Here is a 16,485-nt window from a genome sequence, read left to right on the forward strand (position 1 = left end):
AGCTTACCCACCTGATCATCCTTCCTCTTGGATCAGACGACTAGTTGGCTCTAAGAGAAGATGTAAAGTAAGCCTTGTGTTCACTTTATTCTAAAAAGGTGAAAACTTTGGGAAGAGAGATTTGCAGTATGTTCCATGCCATTGAGTTTGTCTTTTTACTAGCTGCATCCTTCCCTCCTCCAGGTGGCAGCTGTGATAGTGTGGCATGGAGAGGAACAGCTGGATCCCATGGCTCTGCGGGAATGGGGGAAGGAGCGCATGCCCCATTACAAGGTGCCCTCTGAGGTGGTGCAGGTGAAGGACAGTCTTCCCCGCAACAATATGGGGAAAGTCAATAAGAAGCAGCTGCTTCTTGACTTCTTCAAGGATCCACATAGTCCATCTTAGTTTCATGTTATATTATCCTCCAGCCCCATCTGGCTTCCTCCTCTCTCCTATCATCCCAGTTATATCAGTGAATAAATGAGTCATGTGATAAAGTATGGAGAAGGGAAAGAATGGGTTTTGTGCTCAGGCTGTGGCCTTACGTATTTGTAGTTTTAAGTACACTCATATTTTTACTCTTTCATCTTTTGCAGGGCAGAATATAGTACTTTTCTAGGTGCTCTCAAATCAAGCAATGTAAAGCTCATTTTTAGTTTTAGCTGGCTGTATTTTGAATGAGACTGATATTAAAGAACTTTATAATTTAAAATATTTCTTATAAAACCCAGTGAGTATTACATTAACATATGGTAGCCACAACTAGTCTAGTGGTCTCGGATATAAGTAACAAAAGATTTTGACACCTTCACTGTGCATAAGAACAGTCCTGTAGTTACTCTAAGTAGTATATGCCAAATTGAGCCTGAAGTTTTTGACAGTAGTGAGAGTAATTCTTGAGGTGATACTGAACACTTAAAAAAATAAATAAATAAATAAAGTATTGCTAATTATGGACTAAAACTTTAAAGCTACAAATTCATTTAGTTCTCCTTCTTTGGTATGAGTATGAACATTCTACTTCATGGTATCATGATGTATGAGGTTATTCATTGTTACCAGTAAGGCACACATCAAATATCACCATGTCGTTTCATCATGATGTCATGATGTGAGAAATAAACTCACTACCTGTGTCTATTACCTTCACATTTCTTCTGTACTTAATATACTGGGCATTCTGAAAGTGACCATTCAGTCACCTCCCAGGTAAATCTATGAAGTGATGGCTTCATAATACATGTTTTTGTTACAAAAAATATTGCTGTGAGATATGGACATTCATATTATTTAATCTTGTCTCCCCTACATTTGGTCTCAGGTCCATGATTTCAATAGAGGCTATTGAGTTCCTCAGTGAGGTATTGCAAACCATGAATTATTGATGAACTCGCAAAAATGGAAAAAAAGTAAAAATAAATAAATAAATAAAATAAATAAATACAGATCTCCATGACTGGTTCAGCTTGTCTTGTGCCCCTACACCATAATGAGTGTATTCAAGTACACCTCACTGCTGAAGATCATCAAGATTGCCACTTTAATGGAAAGGGTGTTTTATTTAAAGCAGTGGTTGCATTCCCTTTCTTCCAAAACACTCCCTCGGCAAGGTGGTCTTCACTTAATCTCCACATTCTTTGTAGATGACACCAATCTCTCCTGATTTCCTTTGCTTCCTCTTTATTCTTGGTTCCTTCTCTTCATACTTGACCATGTGCAACTTGCAAATACTGTCCTTGCCATCATCAAACCTCTTTTTCCTTACTCTTCTACATGCTATGCACCCATGAATGAATGGAATATTGCATCCACTTTGGGTTGTACATCTTGGTCTTGGAAAGGTGACCCTAAATTACATTATGGAACTCTTCATCTCATCATTGGAGTTTTGTGTTTCATCAGTTCCAGGAGGGGATCTGTAGCAAAGCACATGTACACTGGAGTGATGTGTGTCATAATATCTGGGCACAGGTGATACTTCTATTTGCCATGCTTTTTTTCTTATTTTGCAATGATAGTGTTACAAAAACACCATGATTCTCCCTATGGACATGTGTGTAAAAATTTATTACCAGTGCTGCAGTGGGGATGCCACCACCATGGCTATGAAAAGACAATTCCTCACTCCCTTCCTTGACAAATTTTCATATGTTCTGCACATTTCACATTTTCTAATTCACATTTTGGCATATTGACACCATTTAAGCCCAAAATTTGAATATCTGTTATTGAATGATATCACTATGACTTGTCTGCCTTGCACTCATCACTACAAATACTGCAAAATGAACAGGACAAAATGTTTTTCATCCACAAGAACAGAGCTGATGACAGGTAGCCAAAAACAAAATGAATACTGACACTGGTAATTTGTTTAATACTGATTATTGTTGCTGTGGCTGTGAGTGATGAGGAAAGATGCACTTGGGATGCTAATTTCAATTTTCTTCATTTGATTGTTGTTTCCTGTTGTGGCCCATCCATCTGTTGGGCTTTAAAATCCCTGCTTTAGAGTATGGCTTGGAGGGAAACTGATCCTTCGTGTAAGACATGATTCACATTAGAAGATTGTGCACTACTAGTGGTGACCTGCCTGAATTTAATTTCCACTGGGATGAAAATTATGATGAGAAAAAACAGAATACCTTTCAAAATGGGGATAAATGTTATAGCATTGTAGTATAGTGTTTTATTTAGACAAAACATTCTCATATAGTTTTAGTTTTTAGAAAGTCAGCCATCATAATATGGCAATATTTATTTGTATAATTTTCACTTGGAGATAATACATTCTTACATGAAGTCCCTGAGGCAAGTGAAAGAGTTTATCTTGCAATCCATTACAGCTGCTGTCTTAATAGATTCATATAACATCCAAATAAATTCATACAAGTTGAGAATCCTTCTCAAAAAATAAATAAATAAATAAATAAATAAAAAACAAAAATAAATAAATAAATAAAAAATATAAAAATAAAATAAATAAGTAAATAAAAATAAATAAAGTAATAAAGAAAAAATAATAAAATAAAATAAAATAAAATAACTAAAAAATAAATAAATAAATGAAAAATAATCCTACAAAATATGGAAGTTTTCTAAATACTGATATTATCTACAACTTGTTCACATTTTCATGGTACAACATGAAATCAGTGCAATTATATTATGTTTTATGTAGGTATAATATATAATTTCAATAATGATATCCAAATGTTAAGAGATGTATTTTCAGTGTGGAGTATTTTACATTTTTCCCCATATATGAATGTAATTCCATCATGAAATGAGTGTTTATATCATGAAATGTAGAGCAACTCCAGAATTTATAACACTTCCAGTCTTGAGTATTCCCACTGTGGTATAGATCAACTTGCAACTAATTAACATTTTACCATTACAATAGTATTTTATTCATAAATTACAAAGTATGTATATGTATTCATTATTATTGTGTTGGCATCATTTAATTTTGGAAAGGCTAATTGCTGACAGCACAGTTAATACAGATTTGTAAATGAAACATCTCTTATACATTGAATTCATAAAGAGTTAATTATTTCAAATATACCATTTTAAACTACAATTATAATTAATTTAAATCTGAATTCAATTGCATTTAATTTGGCACCACTCATTTATTTTTATAAGGCAACAGATGCATAGATGTGGCCCTGAACTATTAAAATAGAGTACATACAACTGGGAAATGTGATGTTAATATAATACACAGTAGGTGCTCACTGATCCATATTTTGAGAAACACTGTGTTCATGATCCTGCAGTTGGGGAAGGTAACTGGAACTGTTCTCAGAAAGACTAGATGATGTCTGTCTTTGTGGTACTAAATGAGAGCTGCTATTCAGACTTGTTTCCGGTGAAAGCTTAGTCATTTTATGTATGGGGATTAGTGGGGGACAAGTAACCCTGGTTATCTTTCTTTTAGTTTGGGGAAAGAACTGCTTCAGGGGAGGTGGTGGTCTGACCATTGTGTTATCTGAAATGTTACTGAAACTTTGTACAGTGTTTAGTACATTTGCCACCTCAGGAAAGTGGAAAGTCTGCTGAAAGCTGTTTATATTATGGTTAATCTCATCTAACATTAAATCCAAATTCACTTGCATATCTGTTGAAATATCAGTTGCTCCACCTCTTATTCTGTCAGGTTCAGAAACAATCTCATTATTCTCTGTCATGGAATCCTCTGTGTCAACACTTAATATCCCAACATCAACAAACACCCTGTCAGCAGGTGCAGCAGGCTTACTCCTGGTGGGACGGGATTTTGTGGACTTTCTGGCAGTCTGTTTCATTTGCTTACCTTTCACTTTTGCATGATTGCTTTTATTTCCATAACATGTACTATCCTTCACATGCGACATTGATTTCACTTTTTCTATTGACTTTATTGTAATCTCTGGTGTCTTGTTGTGCTCTATTTTCTCCTTGGGCAAAATCACCATATATTGTAGCTCATTGTTTCTATGTGGTAAAGACATAATTTTCCATGGTGTAGAAACAGACTGTTTTTGACGACTTTCAGTTGTATATGAGGTCACTACTGGTGCTAACAAACTGTTGCTAACCTGTGGCACTGCTGAGGAATCCTGAATGCTAGTAACAGTTACCACTGGTTCTGACAAGGTTTTGGGTATTGATGTCAGTTGGGTGTTGCTCATGATGGGAATAATTTGTTCCTCTGGAATTAAGTGTTGGACATAATTTGTGTGTTGAATTATCTGCTCAACATCACTCATATCTGAAATTTCTGGCTGCCCTTCACTCACTAATGGAATGGTCTGATAAACACTACTGATGTCTGAATTTTTTTGCTGGACCTTACTTATCACTGGAAGGGTTTCTTGGGGATTACTCACACCTGGAGTCACATGGTGGATTTTAGTTATGATTGGAATTATATGACTGTTGTCTGGATATATCTTGTTATCATTACTGCTGTTTAGAGTCTTCTGCTCATCATTACTCATGACAAATTTCAGATGCTGATCATCGGCTTTGTGCTGACTCACTTGGCATCTGTTGCCAGGTGATGGCAATGATTGGTGCACATCACTTATGGGTGTAAGTGACTGTTGTATACTCATCACTGGAATGAACTGATTGTTGTCTGTCACTGGAGATGACTGTTCTTTGGAGCTTACAGAAGTGGTTAACTGTTGCCTGCTGCTGATAACTGGGGTTGACTGCTGATCATAACTGCAGTTTGAGGCTGGAGTTGACCAACTGCTGATAAGAAGAGGTGACTGCTGTGTGCTGCTGGTAAGAACTGACTGTTGCCTGCTGATGATGATTGGAGTTAGCTGTTGGTTACAACTTGAGTTAATGGGTAGAGTTGACTGTTCCATGCTGCTGGTAAATGAAGTTGATAGGTATCTACTTTCAGTGACTGGGGTTGATTGTTGCCTGCTGCTGATGACTGGGTCTGTCTGTTGTCTGCTGTTGGTAACTGGGGTGGTCTGTTGCCTGCTGCTGATGACTGGAATGGTCTGTTGCCTGCTGCTGATGACTGGGGTGGTCTGTTGCCTGCTGTTGATGGCTGGGATGGTCTGTAGCCTACTGTTGATGACTGGGGTGATCTGTTGCCTGCTGCTGATGACTGGGGATATCTGTTGCCTGACTGGAGTGGTCAGTTGTCTCCTGCTGATGACTGGATCCGTCTGTTGCCTGCTGTTGATGACTGGGGTGGTCTGTTGCCTGCTGCTGAAGACTGGTGTGGTCTGTTGCCTGCTGGTGAAGACTGGGGTGGTCTGTTGCATGCTGGTGAAGACTGGGGTGGTCTGTTGCCTGCTGCTGACAACTGGGTCTGTCTGTTGCTTGCTGTTGACAACTGGGTCTGTCTGTTGCTTGCTGTTGACAACTGGGTCTGTCTGTTGCTTGCTGTTGACAACTGGGTCTGTCTGTTGCTTGCTGTTAGCAACTGAATCTGTCTGTTGCCTGCTGTTGATGACTGGGGTGGTCAGTTGCCTGCTGCTGATGACTGTGTTTATTTGTTGCCTGCTGCTGAAGACTGGGGTGGTCTGTTGACTGCTGCTGAAGACTGGGGTGGTCTGTTGTCTGCTGTTGGTAACTGGGGTGGTCTGTTGCCTGCTGCTGCAGACTGGGGTGGTCTGTTGCCTGCTGCTGCTGACTGGGGTGGTCTGTTGCCTGCTGCTGCTGACTGGGGTGGTCTGTTGCCTGCTGCTGCTGACTGGGGTGGTCTGTTGCCTGCTGCTGACAACTGGGATGGTCTGTTGCTTGCTGCTGAAGACTGGGGTGGTTTGTTGCCTGCTGCTAATGACTGGGGTGGTCTGTTGCCTACTACTGATGACTGGGGTGGTCTGTTGCCTGCTGGTGGTGACTAAAGTTGACTGTTGCTTAATAGTAGCAAGCGAAGTTAACTGTTGTATGTTAGTGGTAACAGGAGTTTTAATTTGGGGTAACAGTTTGCTACTGCTGTCAACTGAAGTTGATTGCTGCTTATAGTTCATGACTGGAGCTGACTGTTGGATCTTGCTTGGAACTGGAGTTGAGTCTTGGTTGTTGCTTGGTGTTGGCTGCTGGCTACTGTTGTTCACTGTTGAGTATTGTGCATTACTGCTTAAGAGAAGGGACTGTAGCTTACTGTCAATGACTTCTGCTGTCTTTTGACTTTTACTGTTGCCTGAAATTTGCCTACCACTGTTGACTGATAATGATTGTTGCATACTGCTAAAGGGTTGTTGTATATTGCATGTGACTAAAACTGACTGTTGTTTACTATTGTTGACTGCTGCTGGCTCTTGCTTGTGGTTGGTAACTGGTGCTGGCCAAAGGCTTTTGCTAAGAGTAGCTAAACTTTTCTTGTTAGTAGAGACTGAAATTGGTTGTTGCTCTTTGCTGCCAATTACAACTGAATGTTGTTCATAGCCTTTGTTGAGTCTTGGCTGTTGGGTATTGCCACTTTTCAAGACCTGTGACATGTTACTATTGATTTCTGTAAATTGATGATTGTCCCTTTTCTTTGAAAGTGGCTGTTGCCATTTTCTGCTAAGTGGAACAGACTCTTGTCTGTTGTCCAGAAATGGACCTGAATGTTGCTTGTTGTTGAATTTTGGAGTTGACAGTTGATTCCTGTTCTTATCTGAAGTGATTGGTGGTTGACTGGTGCTGTTCACATGCTGTCGTCTTGAAGTGTGTGAGTACCTAATACCATCATCCTTAACTCTTATTTTTGTTACACTATTTCTATCCATCTTAGAGGTTGGAACTACATATGTAAAATCTGTGTTGATCTGTTCATCAATATTTTTGGACTTGTTCTTTGTCCTTTCACAGTCAAGAGATCTTATAATACCTCCTTTCAGCTTATCCTCAGAAAGTTGCTGAGTCAAAGTGGAGACACTGCTGTGTGATCTCTTAGAGTCAGGATCAGGAGGAGAATCAAGCATATCATACAGCCTCTGGGCATCAGCTGGGTTATACACTTTGAGAATTCTAGGTTCAAAGGACAGTTGGATTAGACTGGCAGGTTTGTTATCTTCATATATATTAGAGTGGCTATGTGGAGTAGAAAAAAATGCAGGTGTAGAAGAATTAGTAAGAGTACCAAGGGTGTCTGATGTATTTGTAGGTGATGCTCTGGCATGAACTTGTATTGATGTGTCTGGGGATGCTATGGGAATAGCTGAATGAGTGGTGCTGTCTGGGGATATTAAGGGACGTGTATGAGTGATGTTGTCTGATGATACTAATGTGGGAGCTGTACAGGCAATGCCAACACCTGATACAGCAACAGTAAGGGGTGTTGGTACAGAACTGGTTAAATTTTTATACATTTTGGGTGTGGAAGTTTGTGCAGTGGTTTTACTCCCAGTGGTATGGATTATGCAATCATATGTAGAAGTACTACTACATGTTGTGGAGACAGCCTGTGTAGTGGCAATGCTACCAGATGTTGGGGTTGTGTTATATGTAGTGATCATCAATGATATGGGTATACTAGTCTGTGAGGTTAAAGTGGTAGGTACAGTAGCTGTACTGCATGAAGATTTTGTTTTGCTGACAAGTGAATTGCACGTGCTAATTACACTGGTTGTGTGAGGTTTAGCAGCTCTGTTGGCAAATATTGATCCAAGAATAGTGGATGTATTAGCTGTGTTGGATGTGGAGGATGTGCTTTGTATGGTGGATATGTTATATGTGCTGGATATATTAGGTAGGATGGATATTGTAGGTGTGACAGGTGTGTTAAATGTAGTTGTTATGTTTGGTGTGAAAGAGGAGTTAAATTTGGTGAATGTGTTAAGAGTGGTAGATGTGCTAGGTGTGGTAAAAGTGTTAAGTGTAACTGATGAACTAGGTGTGGTGGATGTGTCAGGAGGGGTGAGTGCATTAAGTGTGGTAGATGTGCTAGGAGTGGTGGAAGTATCACATGTAGTGGATGTGCTGGCTGTAGTGGTTATGCTAGCTGTGGTAGCTGTACTTAAACTTTCAGATGTAGGAACAGAGGAAGTACTTGTGGAGGCAACACTAGCATGAACCACACCATCTACAGACCACTCCTCAAAACCTGTCAGCTCGCCATTTTCATTCACAATTTCTGTTGTATCTGAAACAGAAAAAAACATCCGTTGTTATATTTTTCATGGAATATATTAGTTAATGGATAGAATTCTTGGAGCTAGTAACATTAAATACTATGATATATTTATATATATATATATATATATATATATATATATATATATATATATATATATATATATATATATATATATATATATTGTTATGTGCAGCAAAATAGAAAAAGATAACAAAGAAATATGATAAAGAACCAGAACAGAAAGGGAGAGATAGAATGAAAGGAAGGAGAGCGAGGGAAAGACAGAAGAATCCTGAGGTGTGATAAGCGCCTGCCCACTTTCACTCATTTACTTTAAAATCTCACGCATCTATCTAATCTTTTTAAATTAATTTTGACAACCTCCCTTTGCCCCCTCATGTTGTATACGATATATTATATAATAGAAGAGTTGACCTTGCCTACAGAGTAATCAGATCCCATCCAGCCCCTATAGTTGGCTCATAATAATTTCTGAAACATAATGTTCTTTTACAGTAAAGTTTGTGAGTTGTGTAGAGAACAAAGTGAGTGGTGCAGCCTGCTTCCTCCCCTTTTCCACCCTCCTGCATGAGTCACTGCCTGAGACATGAGGCAGAGTTGCTATCCCACAAGTCCAGCCAGGCCAAGGTAAAGACATATATCAATAGAGGTGGAGAAAAGCAACCCAGAAGGGATATATATATATATATATATATATATATATATATATATATATATATATATATATATATATATATATATATATATATATATATATATATATATATATATACATATTAGAAGGCCTTTGTTTGATTAGACATTATTTAAGTATTCAAGGCAGTACATCCCTGCCAATATAGTTAGGATTAGTATCTCCAGGAGCCTGCCTATGGTTGTTGTGCCTCTGTAATTTGAAGAGATATCTTTTGACACTGATTCTTCAGCATGGGCTGAGTGTCCTGGTGTATCTGGGAGTGGTTGGCTGGCTCCTCTTTTGTCTGTTAGCTGTAATGTCCACATATCTTAAGTATTTTTGTGTTGTTAAGTGTGACTGGTTGTCAAAGCTCTGCTGGGAGCTTGGAAGCCAAAGGATATAGAGATACTCTGTTGGTTAGAGGATGTTTAATTTCTTCCTGGGTTTTACTGTTTATAGGTGGTACTGGCCAGTCCTCTGGGAGACTGTAAGTAGACCACTTGCCAGCAGAAGGATATGGTATTCTGTGAGTGTGGGTGGTTCTGTCTCTGGTGGCAGGCAGTTCATAGAATATTATAAACCTCATACTTATATGTCCTTTGTTCTAGCTGTGCCCCCCTTAGCATGTGGTTTTGCAATTCTTTCCCAGCAAGTGGAGTGTGTTTGCCATCTGTTGGGTTGTGCATATGCATATCTGTCCTGCACTAGGCTATGTAGAGGGCAGCTTAGGGAAGCTGATCTGAGTCAGTGACAGCTGTGAGAAGGGCTGAACCTGGAAGCTCAGGATTATTCCTGAGCCAGGAGTCTGGAGAGAGAGAGAGAGAGAGAGAGAGAGAGAGAGAGAGAGAGAGAGAGAGAGAGAGAGAGAGAGAGAGAGAGAGAGAGAGAGAGAGAGAGAGAGAGAGAGAGAGAGAGAGAGAGAGAGAGAGAGTATGTATCATAACTTTGACATTACTTTATGATCTTTAAGTTTCAGGTACCTCATATTACTACCATTCTATATTGATTTGGTTGCAATGTAAGTGATATTACAGGAATTTTTAAAGTACAGCAGCTAAAGAAATAGCAGGCTGCAAGGTAATAGTACACTTATGGGTTGCAGGGACAGGAGTTTGTGAAATTATATAGTGCATACATCCACCTACACTATTCATTGTTAATTGACCAAAACCAACTGACAGGAAATCATGATGTTGCTTGGTATTTAAGTGTCATGCTGTTACATATTCTATCTATATAATGTGGTGACAACACTGATTTTGAGTGTTGTAAAAGCACTAATGCAATCAAATACTAAAATCATCCAGAAGTGTCTGCAGTATTCACAATGTCCAATGAAAAAGCATGGATCCTTGATAGAAGTTATGATTTTAAAAATACTTGTGATGTAACGACCAATGGACAAAAATTCAGAAATACAACAGCACTGCATCTCACCTGTTTCCATGGAGTTCTCCAAGTCATCGAAGCAGGTGATCCAGAATCTGTCATTAGGAAGTGCATCCGAAATGATAAAGCTTTCCTTAATCTCACTTTTGATGGTGTTGGTGTTGCCTTTCACCAACCGTTTTCTACGTACCTATTGTAGAGATGAGTCATGACAGTAAACAGCAGTATAGAACATAGCATATAATCTTCCCATTTATATACATCACAGATGCCATCATGTAATCTTCAAGCACAATGTCTTTTAAGTCAATGGTTGCTTTACAGAAACCATATTATATTCCTCAAATATAAGGAAAAGTTTAACTATTACAATGTCAGGTAGAATATCGTTAACCAAAAATAACTGAATAACTTTTCTGCATGCATTACGTCAGTACTCTTTTAACATTTTCATGGAATTCATGAACATCAGTATATAACACTTAGTGGAAAAGCCTGACCTAGTTAACAATTTAGGACTAGAGATGTTTCTGATTTATGATTTTTCAGCCCGATATTGGAATCAAGTTGTACAGTTTCATGATGTGCAAAGACATGAGATCTACTGTATATTCAATATAAAAGCTTGGTAAAAAGAGCAAGACAGATCAAAGAGATGCATCTAGAGGTTTATCCACATCTTTCAGGAGCAGAGGTAGGACTTAGGGAGGGGAAAATAATGTGCAGACCCAGACCATGTGTGACTTTACACCCAAGACATATTGTTTTTTGTACATTGTTATCAGGTCTCCTCTTTCTCTTTTCTCTTGTAGTGTTGGTAATCGGAGCTGGGCAAAACCACATAGGTTTTACAGAGGATGGAGATGAGAATTGTTTACTGATAATTTTAAATGGCAAGTCACAACTTCACCCACCTGATTTTATCTACCTGTCCTATCTATTTCTTCCCACAGTGAGCTGCAACCTGCTTTTGTAGTGTTTGATGGCCCATACCTTAATCCCAATACAGTCATCCCTTGTTATCCATGGGGTTAGGTGATAGACACATCCGTGGATAAGGAAATCCATGGAAAAATAGTGCCCCCTTAAGAATATCCTTGAGCCTCCAAAACCTTATTTAAGTAACATAAGACATGCCTTCCTGTAATTTGTTTTCTATGTTAACCTTCTCCTTCAGTCACCCCCTTCCTTGTGCACTTTGGAATATCTCTAGCCAGTTTCTTTGCAGGTCTCTTAGGAGCCATGGTGAAGAAAATCTTATGTTCATACAATATAGTTGTGAAGATGTGGTACGGGGCAGCGGGGATACGAGTGAGTTTACTGTGAGACTAAGGATAATGACATGCAGTTGCAGGCCACAGCAGTGGAGCATGGGAACACTGTGTGGCGAGCAGGTGAGCAGCAGGTGATTTGAATTTGTGGTTGGCAGCAATCCATATAAAAGTAAAACTGTGGAAACTGAAACTGTGGTTAACAAGGGATGACTGTACTATTGTTTGTGTTCCTTCCTTGATATCAACCCATATCAACTATGTGTTGTTATCAGTTATTATGCTGCTGTTAACACAACATTGTAATGTGTCTCGAAGATAAAATGCTACATCATCTCCTCTCATTTCTTTTTTGGTCCCTGTAAAACAAAGTGTAAACATCTATCTTTACCTCTGGATGAAATACTTTCTGACATATCTAACCAACTTTCTGTTAATGCATTAAGTTTGCTCTGCCACAATCAGAAATTTTAGATAGATCAGAAGTCAAGTTCTGTGGGTTCCAACATGAGCTGCTTAATTCCTCTAGGGTTGGACGTCTATGAAAAGATGTGGAAAAGTGCAGGATGGTGTGCTGTCAGCATCAGAGTGGACAGGACCAGAAGTTTGGCTTAGAATATCATTAATGAATAATAGGAAGAGCGTGGGTGACAGGACAGAATCCTGAGGAACACCACTGTTAATAAACTTAGGAGAAGAACAGTGACCATCTACCATAGCAACAATAAAACAGTTAGAAAGGAAACTTGAAATGAAGTTACAGAGAGAAGGATAGAAGCAGTAGGAGGGTAGTATGGAAATCAAAACTTTGTGCCAGACTCTATCAAATGCTTTTTGATATACTCGTATCTAAGGCAACAATGAAAATTGTACAAAAATCACTAAAAGAAATTGACCAAGACTCAGTAGGGAAAGCCAGATCACCAGTAGAGTGGGCCTGATGGAACCCCATACTGGAGATCAGATATAAGGTTGTGAAGTGATAGATGTTTAAGAATCATCCTGTTGAGGAAAGATTAAAAAAACTTGAGATGCAGGAAATTACAGTAATAGGATAGTAGTTTCAGGGGTTAGAGCATCCACTCTTTTTAGGAACAGGATGAATGTATGCAAACTTCCAGCAAGAAGGAAAGACTGATGTTGATAGACAGAGTTGGAAGAGTTTGACTAGGCTAGGTGCAAGCACAGAGGTACAGTTTTAGAGAACAACTGGTGGGACTCCATCAGATCATAAGCCTTCCAAGGGTTAAGGCCAGCAAGGGCTTAGAAAACACCATTGTAAAGGATCTTAATGGGTAGCTTGAGATAGTTGGATGGAAGAGGAGAGGGAGGAACATGCCTTGAAACATCCAGAGTTCAACTTTAGAGATAGATGAGATGGCAGGGGTGCCATCAGGTTGAAATAAAGGAGGGAAAGATGAAGAAGCAAAGTTATTATAGATATTTCTGGCAAGGTGCCACAAGTCATGAGGGGTGTTAGATTTTGGAAGATTTTGACATTTTCTATTGATGAAGGAGTTTTGGCTAGTTGGAGAACAAATTTGGCATGATTCTGGGTAGAAATATAAAGTGCATGAGATTCTGGTGATGGAAGGCTCAAATACCTTTTATGGACCCATCTCTTTCATGTATGTATAACACAAGAACAAGCTGAGTTAAACCAAGGTTTGGAAAGTTTAGGGTGAGAGAAAGAATGAGAAATTTATGCCTCCATGCCAGGCACTATCACCTCTGTTATATGCTCTGCACACAGAAATGGGTCTCTGACACAGAAGCAACAGTCATTCCAAGGAAAATCAGAATAATATCTTCTCAGATCCACACAATTAGCAGAGGCAAAAGATAAACCACAACCCACTATTCAAAGCACAGAAGTATAACACTGAGCTTACCCAAGATGAACCTTGACCCTGTTTGTCTGGTGAATGTCGAATGCGCCTCATCAGCCTTGCAGCATTACGAACAATTTCAAAGGGCTCTCCAAATCCCAGTTCAGCGCGGTAAAAGGTGAAGTTTTCTCGTGTCAAACCTGTTATTCTCATCGTCTCCACTATGAAGTACAAATGAAAGGAGAGGCAGTATTAACACAATTAATGAAGAGAAGTAAGCATGGATGTTTGCATGTGTTCATTAAACACTTTAAACACTTTATTATGTTTGTCTGTAATACATATATAAGCTTAAGGTACAATTTATTGAAAGACAAACACCCCCTTATGAAGCACAAGCTTTTTGGGCACACTTAATTATTTACACTGGATATAACACTGGCAACAGCTCACGTGCCCACACAGCCATCTTGTCTTCCCCATCTGTCCTCACTGCTCCCTCCACACCTCAAAAGAAATATAATTCCACTGTGCCCTAAAAGTTAAAAATTGTGACTTTATGTATTAGAAGTGAAAGAAACTGGTTTATCTAAACCATGCATCTGGATGAGTGTAAATCATCTGCCTATCATGCTTGCCATGTGTAGCTGGACAATGGCCATCTCATATCTACATCAAGACAATAATCTAACATACTTTATATTAATTTTAAAATTCTAGCGTTATTTTAATGTGTAACCATTATCTAATGATTTATAAAAAATAAATACTTCATTTTGGGAACTAGTGTGCCAAATAGAGGTGTTTTGGGTGTTATTCGTACCAGTAACATGACTTCTAGGCCCACTAAAATCAAACCACTGGGGTATAAGATGAAGGTGATTTTTTAAAATTTTTCTTAAAAAATGCATCTTACATGCTCAGAAATGTAATTTTTTTGCAATTACTTTCATTATAAGTCTAGTGTGAATTGTGTCTGACATGGGCCTTTAGCAGAGCCAAAGTACCTGTGTTAGCAGTGACCTGACTGTATCACAGTTACCTCATACTGATAAAGTAGACTGTCTAAGTATCTTTATACTCACAATATTTATCAACCTCTACAGATGATCGCAGCTTCTTTCCTTCGGGTGTATGGTAATAGACATCCTTATTAGAAGAAGCACTGACAATTCGCTGTACGAGCTCCCTTATCCATCCTGTAGGTATGAAATGCATGTACTCATTAATGTAAGCAATGTTTAGATAATTTAGAAAATGTTATTCCAGTACAGTACACTCTCATTATATTGGACTAATTGGGGGGAAGCCACTGACGATAAAGGTGAAGATCAGATAAAAGCGGCAGTCGGATTCCACCCTTCACATACCATTTCATCTACAAAACAATGGCTGCTGACTCACTCCCCCTGCTCCCTCCAGCAGTTCCTTTTCTGTCAGTGTCACCGTCCTACCCATACTCCATAACGACCAACTCCATCCTCAACCAACCAGAGTAGAGTGACTTGGCAGCCCAATGCTCGATTTGTTATTGCAATTTGAAGGTCTTGCCCAAGAAATTAATACCACTATTAGAATAAAGAGAAGAGAGAAAAAATGAATAAATAAAAAAAAATAATAATAATGCTGTTTCATAAATGTGTACCTAGGTGAACTCTTGAAGATAAAGATAAAGACATGATTTGAGGCATTTCGGCAAAAAATTCCCAAGATCCCAAGATGAAGTGTGAAATCCCAAGATCTTGGGAAAAATCCCAAGTTCTGGTCACCTTGAGACTGAGGCAGATGCAGTGTGTGGGTATGATGTGTGCTCACCACCACCACCACCCGCACTCTCCCTCCCTCCCTCCCTGCCATCACTGCTGGCTGTCTGGCCTGCCAATGAAGATACACCTTCACCACGACGCCGTTCCAACCGCTGTGTGCATGCCTGCTACCATCCCTCACCACTGGAAAGAGTTCATGGAAGCTGACCTCAAGAGGGATTTGGCCATGGGCATCCCTGCAACCTGGCACTCCCATATGGTAGTAGTAATGAAGAAAAACGGTCAGCCTCGTTGCACAGTGAACCTCTAAGCTCCAAACAAGAACTGTTTTTGTGAAACACATCACACACTAAGCCTGTTCCACTTCACTCAAGCAGTCACTGCAGGGACTCAGGACAGTTCCTGATACATGGAATGGTTACCATGCTGTCCTCCTTGATGAAGACAGTAGGGATGTGATGACTTTCACCACCGAATTTGGCTGCTACCACTACATACAAGCACCACAGAGTTACCTAGCAGCTGGGGATGCCTACACTCGTTGCTTCGGCAAGATTGTCCGCAACATCCTATGGATGGTTACATGAATAAATGACACTCTTCTTTGTGATGATGACATTTAGATTGCATTCTGGCACATATTCAACTACCTCACACTATGTGCAAATAATGGTATCACCATTAACTGAGAAAAGTTTGTGTTTGCCAGATCTTTAGTTGACTTTGTTGGCCTTATTCTCATTGATACCTCCATCAAACCCTGTGCTGCTATGCTGCATGCCTTCCATGACTTTCCTGCTCTGCAAGACACCTCCAGAGCCTGATTGCAGTTCGGCTTGGTGAGGCAAGTAGCCTGAGTGCACAGTGTTCCCCCTGCGTATCTGTTGTTCAGCATTCATGGTTTTGCATATTTGTGGATTTTTCCTAACCTAACCTAACTTGATATAAATTTCTTATCCAATGACTTGTG

At 39.3% G+C, this 16,485-nt stretch overlaps 2 protein-coding genes and 1 long non-coding RNA gene across 4 annotated transcripts in view; 2 read left to right on the forward strand and 1 right to left on the reverse strand.

The window, feature by feature from the left end:
* The window catches only part of LOC135108420 (malonate--CoA ligase ACSF3, mitochondrial-like), a 47,851-nt gene extending 47,157 nt beyond the window's left edge, over positions 1 to 694 (forward strand). For both annotated transcript variants that reach the window (XM_064019374.1, XM_064019375.1), the window contains exon 12: positions 184 to 694. In XM_064019374.1, coding sequence (XP_063875444.1) covers positions 184 to 387 — 204 coding nt within the window. In that variant the 3' untranslated portion in view covers positions 388 to 694. The remainder of the gene's footprint in view (positions 1 to 183) is intronic.
* Positions 695 to 2,656: 1,962 nt separating this feature from the next.
* LOC135108418 (mucin-17-like) overlaps positions 2,657 to 16,485 on the reverse strand; it is a 36,733-nt gene continuing 22,904 nt past the window's right edge. Inside the window, exons 6-9 of the mRNA XM_064019372.1 lie at positions 14,835 to 14,948; positions 13,813 to 13,970; positions 10,698 to 10,839; positions 2,657 to 8,569 (exon numbers count right to left, since the gene is read on the reverse strand). Of these exons, the coding sequence (XP_063875442.1) occupies positions 3,723 to 8,569; positions 10,698 to 10,839; positions 13,813 to 13,970; positions 14,835 to 14,948 (5,261 nt within the window). The 3' untranslated portion in view covers positions 2,657 to 3,722. The remainder of the gene's footprint in view (positions 8,570 to 10,697; positions 10,840 to 13,812; positions 13,971 to 14,834; positions 14,949 to 16,485) is intronic.
* LOC135108424 (uncharacterized) lies at positions 8,736 to 12,256 on the forward strand. The gene is made up of 2 exons (XR_010272257.1): positions 8,736 to 9,211; positions 11,462 to 12,256. It is a non-coding gene; the product is annotated as an uncharacterized LOC135108424 (long non-coding RNA).

The sequence above is a fragment of the Scylla paramamosain genome, chromosome 17 (genome assembly GCF_035594125.1).
Source record: "Scylla paramamosain isolate STU-SP2022 chromosome 17, ASM3559412v1, whole genome shotgun sequence".
Taxonomy (NCBI): domain Eukaryota; kingdom Metazoa; phylum Arthropoda; class Malacostraca; order Decapoda; family Portunidae; genus Scylla; species Scylla paramamosain.